We start from the raw sequence: 14,702 nt of genomic DNA, 5'->3' as shown, positions 1-14,702 counted from the left end.
AAACGACACAAGATAGGCAACCATGGGTCTTGTATGTAGGCGACTCAAGATAGGCAACCATGGGCCTTGTATGTAGGCGACTATTAGCCGTGTGTGTAGGTGACGATGGATTTGGCAATGGGCACCCATGTGCTTTGTAGCCTATGTGGGCAACCCGAAATGGGCATCCATGGACCTGCTGGCGTGTGAGGCGAGGTCAGATGATAATTCCAGTAAGGACAGAAACTTGTGAAATACGTCAGACAATTTGTTTCTTGGCAACGAATGACCAAATCTACATCAAACTTTATGGCAATGGAAAGACAAATAGTTTTATTGACAACAAGATGACTACTTATAAAAACAAACGATAATGGAATTGGCACCATTGTTACCATTGTAGGATAGTAGGCTAAGCTACTGAAACAGTAACTGAAGAAACAATACTGCAAAGAAATGAAAAGTTAGAAATGCAAAAATACCTGCCCTCGCAACAACTACGTATCAACAAAACGTTAGTTCGCCGCGGTCTGAATTCAGCATGATTGCGCCAGGAAATAGTCGTCCAAGGTAAACAGTGTATTCAAAAACATAATTGTATCACAGTTAATTAATGTCACATAACGTTAGTCTAACGTTGATTTCACTTTCTCGAATATTCGGTATCCGAACGGAAATCGCTACGCTCACAACAACATCCGCTCTTCTCAAATTAGCTTTGTTAGTGAATAGCAATAGCATTATGACGTGTAGGTTCGTCTGACATGTCAACGCAACAATGGCAGCAGCTGACGACATTTCTTGTCAAGATGTGGGCTCCTTCACTCCAAGGGGGGGTGCTGCAACTTTGTTTCAAACGTAGAACTCGACGCATCCATTCTCCGAGCATGACTTAGCAGCGCCACCTTCCCCCCTGTAATCCACACTTAGGGGATCCGTCGTGTGGTGTCCGCTGTAGCAATGACCTGTCATGCACAAATCACGCATTGATTGCTTCAAACAGTTTCTAATTATCCTCAGTTTAAAATTTATTCGATTTGATGACGTTTGTATTGTCGACGTCTTCAAAAACAATTGAAAGATGCATTCTCGCGGATGAGATGGGATTTGTGACGTCGATTATACGTCACACTGATACCTGGTATGTGCCGACTGCCTAGTTAATACAGAATTAATGAGAAGATTAAAGGTCATTATAAGAAAGTAATTCACCACTGCGGTAATTTTAACCTTAATTTCCTCTCCAAGCAGAAAACACGGATAATTATTCCAATGAATTGATGTCAGGCGCGAATGATGTTTCTTGCTACTTTTCGAAATTAAAATCAGTTTTATTTGACATTGATACCACGGCTACAGGTATCATGTATAAATCGATGTGAAACTATTTGTTGGCTGGAAAGTAGTTGGATGATGTTCAAACCCACCAGTGAGAATTGCATTTGTAGATTCTTCGTAGAAATCCATCTTGAGAAGTCGGAACGCGGTGCTGCAGCATTGACACACAAAATCCGCTCCCTCTTCATCCTGACGGATCTTGAGGACCATAGACTCCGGATGTGGCATCAAACATCGGCTCCTCTTGTGCGGATCGAAGTTCTGATGAAACAGACACGAAATTATGACATCATACATCGAAATATCTTGCAAAATACAACATCATTTCCTCTATTGCTCTTGAAAATATTCTCGAATCAAAATTCTTTTCAAAGATTAAAAATTTATAATAAATGACGTCACGCAGAGAAGCTCAGTAGAAAGATTTGTTGTTTTACTGAAATCAACTATAAATTTTTGAAATTGTGATTTTGGGCGTGAATAGATTTTACGTTATAGATGATCCTTCTAATTAACTGTCTCTGTGCAAGGAGCAGCAAGCAATGGATCGCAGCCAACAGCCTCGGGCTGCAACCGTTGATCAAAGTTTCTTCCCAGTTTGCTTAATAACAAGCGAATGTTTGTTGTGAAAGCGTTTGTCAAAATTTTAACCAACATCGAACTATCGCGCGTGGGTGCGACCTGGGCAGCGGAGGTTGTTTCTTGTTGAAGACACAATTTTTAAATGGCAACACTATTGTCTGACAACAAACGACTGACCTTATGACATCTGACGCAGTGAGACTCGACCTGTGCTGCAACGCTTTCCGGGATGACGATCGACATCGCCGCGATCATTGTTGGATCTTTCAAATCCAATTGTTCCTGAAGAAACCTCTTGAGATGTTTTGCGCTCGAGTTATCCAGGAAATGACGTAATCGCGCTGCACTGTTAGCGAGCACCTCTGCGCAAGCGGTTGGACTTCCGGGGCCGCTCCTGCTGCTTCCGGGGGACTCAGTCCTAGCAGCGCTTTTTGTTTTTATCAAGTTCATGTCTTTCGTCATATTGCCGATCATCCGCCGCGCGGCTGCTTTTGGGGGGTTGTCAAGAGATGGGGGGGGTTGTTGGGTCAGCTGGGTGATGGGAGTTGGTCTGTGGAAACTTTTATGATCTGGTTGGTGGGAAATGTTGTGGAAAGACTGGATAGGAAGTGATGATGAACTTTCTTCTGCAAAAGAACTGCTCGTCACTTTTAAGTCGTTGATGCGTTCGTAGGATGTGACGTAATCAAGCACCGCGGGCCCTTTGACTGGAGTGAAATTATTCGATGAAATCTTTGAAAGATCTCCAGTGCTAGCTGTAAGCTTGTTGTGGGATATCACCGGGGTGAAGGCAGATTTATGATGAGGGTCACTTAGTACAGGGGAGACCCCATTATTGGGTTGGATGGGTTGATATACAGGGACATTCGGTGATATATGATGCTGTCTTGATGGATCTAAGTCGAACTGATTTTGAAAGAAGGAATTAGAAGACTCAAGGAGGCTGTTAGTACTCCGAGTGAGGCTGGATTTTTTTAGGATTCCTCTTTGTTTGGAAGAATCTTCTGATTTCTCATCATCTTCACTTCTTCTCCTAGATAACAAGTAGTTCCTCGAATCTTTTGAAAGGTTGCGCAAGTGAAGTGGATCGTAGTACAAAACCGATGAAGGAGACGATGCCATTGTGACGCCATGAATCGTCTCTGGTGTAAATCTGGAGCTGGGTGTCATGTTAACGCTTTTTCGCTTTGTCTGTTTCGTCGTATTCTGGTTGAGGTCCACGCTTATGCCAGGATGAAGCCCCGCAAGTCCGTCCTGGGCTGAACGGGCTTTCATAACTTTTCCAGAGACCCAACTTTCGTCGCCAGAAGTGTTAGTTGAATATCCGCTTTCTGATTGGTCACAAAAGGTCACGTGTCGGCTTGGTGATTGGTTGAATAATAGTTTCTTGCTACAAACTTGAGGTGCTGCCAAATCAAGATTGTTTTTATCTTGTTCATTCATCACTGCAAACAGTTTCTGCAAAAGAAAAATAAATAATCAAACCAGTTGCCCAGTAGGTGAGCCTATGAACTTGCCACCTTTGACGTGACAACTACTCTCAACTTTTCTAATATTTTGTGCGGATATTTTTCGCTACTCGCAACACGCTGCCTAGGTCACAAACAGGGTCATAGCTCGTTCACGACTGAGGTCGCATTGAAGTGGCGAGGAAAGAACTTAATGTTTGTGTCGTCACAAACAACGTTGTAGCGTTTGACCGAGAACCGCTGCCGACTTCGACTTGTATCTGCGGCAACTACACCGACTGCAAACAACGGTTATTTTGCATCTATTTAACAGTTTTCGACCATCAATGAACGCAAAGATGAGCTGCTGGTGTTAGAAGCAAAAGCATCTGAACTGAAAACTTTAGATAATAATCAGAATTATCTTTTAGTGGAGCTGCAGTGTTCATATGAAGAATAAAAATGAGCACACAAAAGCATATAAATAATTTTGTGGTATCAATCATCAACGCGAGAAACATCAATGAAGTCTATTAAAGAATTTTACATGTTTTTACTTTCAATTCCTCTCTGTTGGTGATTGCAGCTACTATTGGAAAAGCCAACATCTGATTAATTAACTTAAAATACCATGAAGTGCAACTTTATTGTCCCTAATTATTCGCTTTAGGAATTCACTGAAAAGGCGAGGTGATTGATGGGATGTGCAACTAAGTGGCAATCAACGAGAATTGTGAAGAATTTATCGTCGTTAATTACCAGGCAAAGCGAATTAAAAACTGCTTTTCTAGACAAGAAAAACTTTTACAGCTGATAGAGCTCGTCATACAAGGCACAAGCCACCAATTATTATCAACATCCATGATTCTCTTTCCATGTCTTCTGCCATTGTCACGCAACCGATGACTTGCAATTCTTGGAACTCCTGATCAATCTAATCAAAAAATAAAGAGCCCAAACTGTAGAAACCAAACTCATGTTCAATAAACATTTTGAAAGCTATACTGTTTTCATCTTCAATGCTATAAAAGTAGAAAAGTATAAAGGTATTTTATATCACTAAACATGAAAACAGTTTAGTTTTCGAAACGTTTGCTGAACATGAGTTTAGTATCTATCTGCAGCTTGGGCTTTTTATTTTTTGATTTGGAAATTCTTGTTCACTAATTTTGCGACTTCGACAATAATTCTGCTCGTTTCTATCTTGACTTCTATATTTTAAATGTTCATTGCACTGATTCCTTAGCGTCTCATCTCCGACCGCGTTGGTTAAATGCCTGCACTTCCAGCTTAGATGTGGACCAGAGGCCGCCACTTTTGTTTGCTCACAATACCAGCTGGATCTGTGCCCAACACCGACCAGCAACCAACCTTATGATTATTTGCTCATAAAACTTTCTCGCTGAATTGTTGACATGCGCTCTGACGATCAAACAGACCAAGTCGTTACGCGAACCTTGCTACAAGCTGTGATGACGTCACGGGCATTCTACTGCTGCAACAAGAGATTATTTGAAAGTTTGAACATTAAATTGCAAGTTTGAATTAAACAGGAAATTTGGCTTAGTTTTAAGAGGCTTAGTTTTAAGACTTAGTTTTACCCACCCCGTTACTAAACGTGCGCATTCTATTAGCTCAGAAATAATCAATACATGAATAAAATCACCAAAATTAATTTTTAAAATATTATGAGAATAAAGTCACATTACAATCAGAAAGGCACTTTACTTTCACGCTAATCAGCAAAAATGTCGAGAAACATCGCGCTGAAGGGCCATGTAGACTGCTGACACTATCATACAGGCTGTCCTTGCAAAACGCTGGCTCTGTGCATAATTCATCACATGCTGAAAAACAACTTTTAATTTCTGCTTTCCTGCAGTGAACTTCGGAATCGTCGTCGTACACTTCTCCTGTCGTACACTACCTGGTCTGAGGACGCGCGCTATTATGGCGACCGAAACGTTGTTATTGCAAAGCGCTTTGCAATATTTAACATACTTTACTTGTTTCCATTCTCAGTTGATTAAATCACAAACTGACCCGCTCTGGCCAATAAAGTTCACCCGTCCCAGCGACTTTCGCGGACATCACTGACATCTTCGCCACAAACGTGATATCGCTTTTTCGCTCGAACTGACGTATTGACGCAAACGAGCAATTGCGTCAATACGTCATAGTTTACAGCGCGCAATCTGGGATTCAGCAACAATGTTTGTTGCTGAAAAAATGAGCTGCTCTTCCGTGGTAGGTTTATTGCAAATATATGTTGAACCAATGTCAAGCGGTGAGCAAATCATAAACAGACACACGCGTCACTCGACATTTGAGGCGCTCCCTAGCCTGCACCTCATCGTATCATTAAACGACTCATCGCGGAAACTAATTACCAGTTCAAGATGTTGTCTGAGAATTTGAAATTTTTTGCATGACGTCACAAACACCAGCAAGCGACCACAAAATTGCTTTCGACAATTTTGCCTTTCACGAGCTTGGTTAAACTATTTTGGGAGTTCGGCTGATGAGAATTCAAACTTTTCAACATGAGCTTGTGTCAGATAAGTTTGGAATTTTTCTGGGAAGGCTCCAAGGAACAACTAAATCAGCATGTAGAAACAAATCAGCATGTGAAAACATTGCTTTAGTGATTGAGAAGAAAGTTTTGTGTCGGTTTTCATTGATGCGAAATGAACCAAGAGCATCAACAAAAGAAGGAAACTTGGATTAGTTGCGTTGCAAATAGTTTTAGTAATAACTACATAAACTTCCATTGTTCAACGCTGCTGATAGCGAAGCCATCCCTGCCTTCTTTACTTCCTTGTGACATCATCAGGCCTAGTGTCGTTTTGTGGTGTTTAGTTTTCATCATAAATTTTAGGTCTATTGCATCTTTTCACAGTGTTGCTGTTCTATATTGTAGAATCAACGCGAAAGAGAAACAAACAGGATTGATAGATCTCTTGTTGCCATAGAAACCATAACCTCTTAGCCATCTCTTGCTTTAGGTTACTATACCCATCCCACGTGGTAATTATGACTCTCAATCTTATTCTCTACGTTGAGTTGTAATTATGTCTCCTGAGTCGTTCATCAAAGTTGATCCTGTATGCGGCCTCTTGTGGACAGCGCGTATGGTTCAATTAGCGAGTTTTGGCAAAATTGCAAGGAACGAAAGAACATGGATGGAAAGCAAAACCAGGAAGCACTTCGACCGTCAGAGTATGTCTCCAACTTCTTATGAAAACAAACAACTGGAATTCTGGAAAACATTACACCTTAACGCTTGGATCAGACAATTGAGTGAAATTCGTAGCAAGTTCGCCTTGATTCTTAACGTCACATCTTGGTTTTTAATGTACAAGGTCCTGTGCCTTGATTCAATATTTCGGTTGCTTAACTCTAGTAACTACAAGGAGGTTCGGAGTAGCTCACCGTTCGAAAGTACTTTGTCTCCCATCTGAGTTTATCTGCATTAGCTCATTCTTATTTACCAAGCATGCCTGTCCAGCACAGAAAAATCAACACATGAGAAATATTTTAACATTTCCTGAAACAAAATTTTCTGCTTAGCCACCTGGTGGCTCAAGTCAATGTCGTGAACTGGCAGCTCGGAGAGGATATTGCTCGCAGGAGCGAATCCTCGTACATTCCTGACGCATTCCCACTGCTTTACTCAGAAAAAACAATCGATACCTTTTTCGAATTGTTTTGATGTCCTGACTTGGAATCGAACCCAGACCTTCCAAGAACAGATATGGACGTTGTTCAGTAGACCATTAGACATATAAACGATGGTCCCAGTCAACAAGTTTTTTGCTTGTATTTTTTCGTGCCATCAGTTCACCCAATAACCTCACAGTTTCCCAATCCTGTTGTTACAAGAACAATATACCCTCTCTCCAATCGTTATGACGGCCACATTATAATGTTATGGTTTGTTTTATTGTTGATCTGCAACAGCAAAGGTCTTTTAGCGACAGGACTCACTTTGCATTCTATATTGGGTTTACGATGTCATCAAATTATCTCCCGACTTATTCTCACTGCGTTGTGCAAAAAAAAACAGTCGGTACCATTGTTAAATTTTTTTGGGTCTTACCCGAGCTGGAATCGATCTCAGATCTACCAGCACCATAACCGGCGAAACTACTCGGCCACTGATCTGGTGCTATGACGATTATAGTAACGCTTCGTTGCTGCCTGTCTGTTGTAAAATTCTTTCACACAAAATTCGCCAAATGAAAACTTTCTCAGACTACTGCCCATTTGACTTGTGATCTCTCATAACCCAGAACAACACTGAATCATTTCCCAAAACAAACTTGCTTCTGGTTGGAAAGTTCCAACACTAAACTGTTTAGTGACTATAACTTTAAATCAACATCAAGTGATGTTGAAACTACGCAAACCGACCGATCGGGACAACAAAGGTTTCTCTCACAGGCAAATTACTGGCAACATTCGTTGTAACATGAAGTGGGGATCCCACACGCGTTCGCTTCATTGTACTCAGGTCACTCTAATCCGGCTGTGCACACAACAACACCACTGGCGGTTTATTGATTTCGAAACTTCATCTTTGAAGAAAATCATCGAATTCACTTCAAGTTGCTTCCAACGCTTGAAGGGCAGCGACTGCCTCTGTGACTGGGTGAGCTTCAAATGCAGTTTATGTTTCAAAGCTACGAATGTTGAGTTCAGCCAATGCTCGGAAGGTTGTTGGTTGGATTCTCTGCGAGAGTGCATAGATGTGCCTTGACTGAATGTGTCTTAGTCTTTGGTATGACACATATTTCAATTTTAATTTGATTGAACGCTACAAATAAGATGCCTCATCCACAACAGGGTCAGCTAGATGCCTCATCCACAACAGGGTCAGCTAGATGGCTCATCCACAACAGGGCCAGCTAGATGGCTCATCCACAACAGGGCCAGCTAGATGGCTTATTCACTTAATTTCCATCTAATCTTTCTAAGTTATTATGCTTTTAATTTCCTACCAGGCGTTGTCTCAATTTGCCTCTGACTGGCTCAAACGAGTAACGCGCTTCTGGTGAAGTTCCTTGAGTTCGCCTTCATTGTTTGAACAACTTCTTACCGCCTGTGGTTTCAACGCGTAGTCGTCTTTAATCGCGTTGAAAGCTATATCAGTTTGGCAATTACATGAGATGCTTTGTGCTAATTTTTTATGGTATTTCAACATTGTATTTGCTGACAAACCAGCAATTTGTAGAATCAACATGCCCTGTACCCAGGGGTGGGTTGTACCCAGCATTTAAGGCCCAGCATGTAGCCTTAGATGAGGGAAATTTTAAAAGCCATAATTATTTGTACGTCTATATTAATCCAACCTTTCAAACACACCGTGATAAAGTTACTTTTCTGAGTTTAAGGCGATTGCCCCCCTCCCTGGATTTTCCACTGCCCCCTTCCTGGCTCTTCCACTGCTTCCACCAGCGACAATCGCTCTAGAATAAAACGATATAAAAATTAGAAATTTATAAGGAACGACCGCGATCCAAGTCTAAAAGGTGAAATCGATCTTTAGGTTTCCTGCGAATCTGTTTATGTTCCTCATGTAACGCAGAGGAATATGGAAGAACTTTTTGTGTTTGAAAGATTAGAAGAATGTTATAAAGAGTATTAAGTTTTGTTATGTTTTTAATCATATTTTATGTGCAACATCTACATTAATATGTTTGTCCAGCCCAGAATATAGATAAACAATATTTATTTGGTGCAGAAGAGAAACTAATTGAGCCAAATTTTTTCACAAAACATGTCAGTTTTTATATTCATGGATTGTTAACAACAATCACAACTTGCTATCTACTGTTTACACTTTACAATCTAACACAACTATTCGCTGGCGATCAATATAGTGACGACTGTGTGACGTAATAAAAGAGATGATAAAGATGAGAGCTTGGCGAAATATCGATCGTTGTCTCACTCTGTTCTGTTTGTTCAGCGATATTCGATTGAAAGCTTCTCGATCCGTCGCGGAACCGCGTGCACAACGATTTGTTTGTTCAATGATCACTGAGCAGGCTCGACGGGTAAACCACCAACAAAGAACGGATTTGATTAATTGGCAACTTAGCTGGGACTTGTCCCAACTCGCCCCATACCTACGCGGGCGGTCTATAATCGGCCCCATGTTCATTTACAGACTATTTTGTTTGTTTATGACCGCGAATTGCGTCGAACATAAGTCGCCTGCACATCATTTGTTTAGTGCGCCATGACGCTCGCTGCTGGTTGCTGGAGGTCAACCCATTGTGACTCATTCAAGGGTTGCCAGTCAGACCCCTCATAGGTAGACAGCCAGATATGTCATTCTGACGAGTCATGAACGCTTGATGTCAAAACCACTCTACGAGTCTTCAAATGTTAGTTTTCATTGTCGTGGTAACATGCGTAATAATGCCATCGCTTTTATGTTGCCATGCAATTACTGGCTTGGAATTCTTTCACGCATTTCTTATCTGCATCGTCACGAATGTTTATCACAATCACAACCGCTGCTCTTCCTGGAGTCAATTATGAGTTTTGGTTGAAAATCCTCTTCGCGAATCTTTTTGTTTGTGCTCGTATGACGTATTAAGCGTCATAATTCCACATTCCAGTCAACGCTCAAGCGAAGGGAATTAACCAAATGTGCTGACGTTGATAACACGACGTGACTCAACAAGTTACGAGAATTCGTTTTCAAAAAAACTCGGTTCTTTTCATATTGATTCAACGTTTGAAGATGTACTTAAAACGTACGTCTGCAAACATGTAAACGTACATTTGAAAAACGTTAAATCGTTGTTCGCTTTTAGGCAACATTCCATAAATAACGGATGGAAACACGTAAAAACGAGATAGTGTTTGTCAAAAGGTCTGGAATGATATCTTCAAAATGTTTGCATTCCAAGTGCGACAAGAAGCAAATAAACCAACTAGGATCGGAAACTTGTACAATTAATTGACAAAGCTTTCTCCGGCGTTGAGGCGGCTTCTTCAGTATGTGGAAAAGCGCATGCGAATGAAAATATGAAAATTAGTTCATTGAAACCGGTGAAATCAACTTTGAAAATCGTTCAAAACAAGAACGTTTCGACAGTTGCAAACTTCTATAAGATTCATTGAGAATGACGTCATGAAACTGATTAAAAACAGTTCGGAATAATATTTTTTGTGGAATTAAAAAATAATAGAAAGACAAAACAAAGTAACTTCAACGGGTTTAACAAATTTAGTGACACAAAGAAATATAACACAATTAAAATAAACTCAAACGTTTTCGACACGTACTTGTATGCTCATCAGGAATTACTTAAATCTGCAATATAGGCTACATAAAATGAAAATTATAAGATAAATCTGACTATGCACATTGCACAATAACTGTAACGACACTCTGGCTTGGCAGCACAATCTTAACAAGTGATTGATTATCGCTTTACAAGCAACTGCCGCGATGCGTGACGTTTATCGATGTTGTATAGAAGAAATATTTCGGACACATAGCAAGAAGCAACTCGTTGGAAAATTCAATGTTGACTGGGATGGTACAAGGCAAACGAACAAAAGGACGACAAAAAATGAAATATTTTGACAATATCAAGCAAATTACAGGAATAAAAAGCATGCCGGAAACACTAATAAAAACAAAAGACAGAACAAAATGGAGGCAGTTCATAAGGGAGATCACAGCTGATCAAACATGATCAATCTGTTGAAGAAGAAGAATTGAAGCAAGGCATCTCATCAATGTGAACAGTTCGCAGACGTCCGAATGCCACCAACATAAAATTTGACAAAGTAGCAAAATAAGAAGCCACCGACCTTTGAGCGGCAGGCGGAAACATTAGAAGCAAAACAATGGGGCGAGTAAGTTACTAAACTAAACTTACAAACAATGTAAAACTAAAATTCCATGGTTGTGGGTTCGATATTTGAGAAGTTAAAAATTACCCAAAGTCACTTTTCGTTTGTCAAGTTTATTCCTTTCATTTCCATTGGAATGACGAATCCACATTCTACGTAATGCCCAGGTTATTTTTATTATGGTCCAGGTTTAATGTAGGTGCGCACAAGCTAACCCTAAACAGCAAATCAATCGTTTTTTTTCCTAACAACGCCTGCAAACGTTGAGTCAATGTAAAAAACGGTTGTGTTTCAAATGTTTTACCTGCACATAGTGTTGACCTCCTTCAACTCGTATCTGGGGTTCGAAAGTATGGTTGTGCTTCGATTGCACACCTCATACCAAGAAACTATTATCGAACAATTAATCAAATAATATCTTATGTTTCATAACAATCAACAATTTCCAAATGCACTCACTGACCAAGCAAAATTGCAATCTTATTCAAGCGCTAATCGGTAAATGACACAGCTTAAAAAAGATCCTTAAACCATCGGATTGGAGACACCAGTTGATGGTACGAGGGATGCAGCCGCAATTTCAAAAGTATCGGACCTCTGCTGGATACTTTGGTTTAAATTTTATAACATAACAAACAGTATTACCACTGTTGCCAGTTTTTGCTGATTTCCATGTGAGCTCTGTCAGCATGATGTGCCACTGGTTGATGCAGATTCTGCTTCTAAAAAGACAAACACCATAGCGATGGCATTAACGATGCCATTCTTGTCGATTTAATTGTTTTATTTGGGCATTGTGACGTCTGCAAACCAACTATGCTCCCTGACTACTTCCTTGTAGAATATATAATTGTTACGTGTTGTGACGTCATAAAGGTGGTGGATTGTTATTGATGTTAAAAATTGACTATTGGTCATAATGAAAGAAACAAACCTTAGTTGTGATTTATATAAAGCATGAAAACAAGTGGGATGAAGATTATATGAAGCGACACTCGCAAGCAAACCCACCAGTTGAAGAGAATCAGTGCTGAAGGTTCATTGATTCGTAAAGTATCTTCTATTTTGTCACAAAACTAAACGAATCAAATGATTGTTACTTTTAAAATGTCCGCCTTGTGTTTGTGACGTGACAAAGCTTGGTATACGTAGATGAGTTGACACTTTCAGTTGTTGCAACTTTTAAAAATTAGATATAAAATTGTACAAGTAAATTAATTTATGTTCAAATGGTTAGAGTGTCAACTTCTGAATCGGTAGGCATGTGTTCGATACCCTGTCGGGTCATACCAAAGACTTTAAAGTGATACTGAATCTAATTCCTGCTTGGCAGTGAGCAATGCAATGGATTCGGGTAATAATGTACTCGGTGGCGCCTCTATACGGCTGCATTGACAATGTCTGTTTTGTAAAGCGCTGAGGAGCAACGCATATCAGTGATGGATATAACGCTATTCAGAAACACATTATCATTAATAAATGATTTGTAGATTAAGATTACTTAAAGTTCACATGAAAACCGATAGTGACGTCACAATGCGAAAGTATTCAACGGCGTTTCTCTTTGTTGTCGCTTTTTCATTCACCACTGGTGGCGCTGCAGGTAGGCATACGTGTCTTAAGCTGATTGGTCAATAATGAAAGAGTTATTGATTGGTTTTCATTGAGTTCGGGAAGTGACAGTTGAGGCAATGATGTTGGAGATAATGATTTCAACATCACATTCGGCCAACAATAATACTGATGATGATAATACTGATGATAATAATATTGAAGATAATAATACTGATGATAATAATATTGAAGATAATAATACTGGTGATAATATTAGTGATGATAATGACATTGATCATAATAACACTGATTGTAATAATACTGATGATGATAATAGAATGTGCACCAATGAGACTGTCGATATGTGCACATCGGTTCATGAGGCTGCATCTAAAGCAAAGATTATCGGGAGATATGAAAGCTACTTTACATTTGCATAGCTTGCTGTATCATTTAAATTCAGTTTGATAGAGTGATCTTTTTTAGCGTGCTGCAGTTGTTACGCTTCTTCAAAACATAAATAATATTTTGTCCCAGAGACGCCTTTGGGTTAGAATTGGCTGCTCCAGACAATGCTCCAATTTTCAACTTACTTACTTTTATTTTATTTATCCAACCTTGTGCTTCTGGCACTCAGGAAGGCACTTTAATAAAATACAATAAAATATATTTTGAATTGTACAATAATAAACCATTTCACAACAGTTGTGGAATGGTTGCTATGTTACTGTGATTAGTGCAGCGATAGGTTGCACTCGCCTACGTAAGGATAAAGAAATCAATCAGTATCAACTTGGAAAATTTGTAATGAAATAGATACGATGGCTGATTTAGCAATATTGCTACCCATGGTCATCCTAACATGTGGGATCATCATCTCGGAGCATGTCTTGGCCAATTATCAATGTTCTGGAGGAACTTCAACTTCTTGAAACTTTGTTTAAATGTTCTAAAACTTTTTTGAAATTTCTAGAATTGCAGAAGTGCATCGGGCCCCACTCTTGTCACTTCACCACGGTCTGCGTCATTTTCCAGGGGAAGGAGGTCTGCAGTTGCAACCCCGGTTACCAAGGCAACGGTGTGGTCTGTTCAGGTAATGAAAAGAAGATTGCAAATCACGATGATTCTTTGTGAAACTATATAGGTTAGACCTTCATACAGTTTTTGGTATGAAGACGTCAAATTGACCAATCGAAGTGGTGCTTGGCACAATGTGGGCCTTTCCAAATCCTGTATTTGAACTTTTCTCCGTTCAATCTTCACCTTGTTACGATTACAGATGCGAACGAGTGCACCAATGGCGCTAATAATTGCCATGACAACGCTACGTGTACAAACCTGATTGGTTCCTATCGCTGCACGTGTAAACCAGGATTCCAGGGCGATGGTGTCCAGCTTTGCGAACCCGGTAAGTTTATGACGTCACAACAACCATTCGTAAAAATTTGGAATCGGAGTCACTCCAGTGTTTCCTCATTAATTTTGTGGTGTCCATTTCCCAGGTTGCACCATCAGTCATACATTGGTTTAATGTCGACATAGTTAGTAGATCAAAGGACGCATTTTGCTAGTTAGATAACGCGCAAGAAACATGTTTCAGAGATTATAATCGTAACTGTGGAAACAAACGACCTTGTTGTGGCGGCCATTGTGAGCTGCATTGCGTCATAATGTGCAATACTTTGCCAAACTGCAATGAAGTGCCGTGGCATCCAACACAGGAGTGAAATGAAAAAAAAAATTTGCTTGTAGAGCGGTCTGTGCCGTTGCCATGTCAACCAAGTTGTGAAGGTTTAAACGCATACTGCGCAAACGGATACTGCGCATGTCGTGAGGGATATAGAAAGCAAGGCAACAGTTGCTTTGGTAAGTCAGAAAAAACTTAATTTTGTTAAAGAGTGTTATCGTTTCTCATCGGCTTCT

General features: G+C 40.0%; 1 protein-coding gene across 1 annotated transcript; it reads right to left on the bottom strand.

The window, feature by feature from the left end:
* Window positions 1-296: 296 nt before the first annotated feature.
* Window positions 297-3,399, bottom strand: LOC145765097 (uncharacterized). Its single transcript, XM_082576850.1, has 3 exons — window positions 2,077-3,399; window positions 1,407-1,578; window positions 297-944 (listed from the first exon to the last, which is right to left on the bottom strand). Exons 1-3 carry the CDS (start codon window positions 3,340-3,342, stop codon window positions 832-834), a joined length of 1,551 nt encoding a protein of 516 aa, XP_082432976.1. The 5' UTR covers window positions 3,343-3,399; the 3' UTR covers window positions 297-831.
* Window positions 3,400-14,702: the final 11,303 nt, after the last annotated feature.

This window comes from Aplidium turbinatum, chromosome 2 (genome assembly GCF_918807975.1).
Source record: "Aplidium turbinatum chromosome 2, kaAplTurb1.1, whole genome shotgun sequence".
In the NCBI taxonomy this organism is placed as follows: Eukaryota; Metazoa; Chordata; class Ascidiacea; order Aplousobranchia; family Polyclinidae; genus Aplidium; species Aplidium turbinatum.
The sequence above is the reverse complement of the archived record's forward strand: the minus strand, read 5'-3'. Positions and strand labels throughout refer to the sequence as shown.

Coding starts and splice junctions, on each gene's coding strand:
- LOC145765097 (XM_082576850.1), bottom strand. CDS start 3,342: ATGAATGAACAAGATAAAAACAATCTTGATTTGGCAGCACCTCAAGTT. Junction 1,579..2,076: donor ACTGCGTCAGATGTCATAAG/GTCAGTCGTTTG, acceptor CTGTTTCATCAG/AACTTCGATCCGCACAAGAG. Junction 945..1,406: donor TACAAATGCAATTCTCACTG/GTGGGTTTGAAC, acceptor TGTGCATGACAG/GTCATTGCTACAGCGGACAC.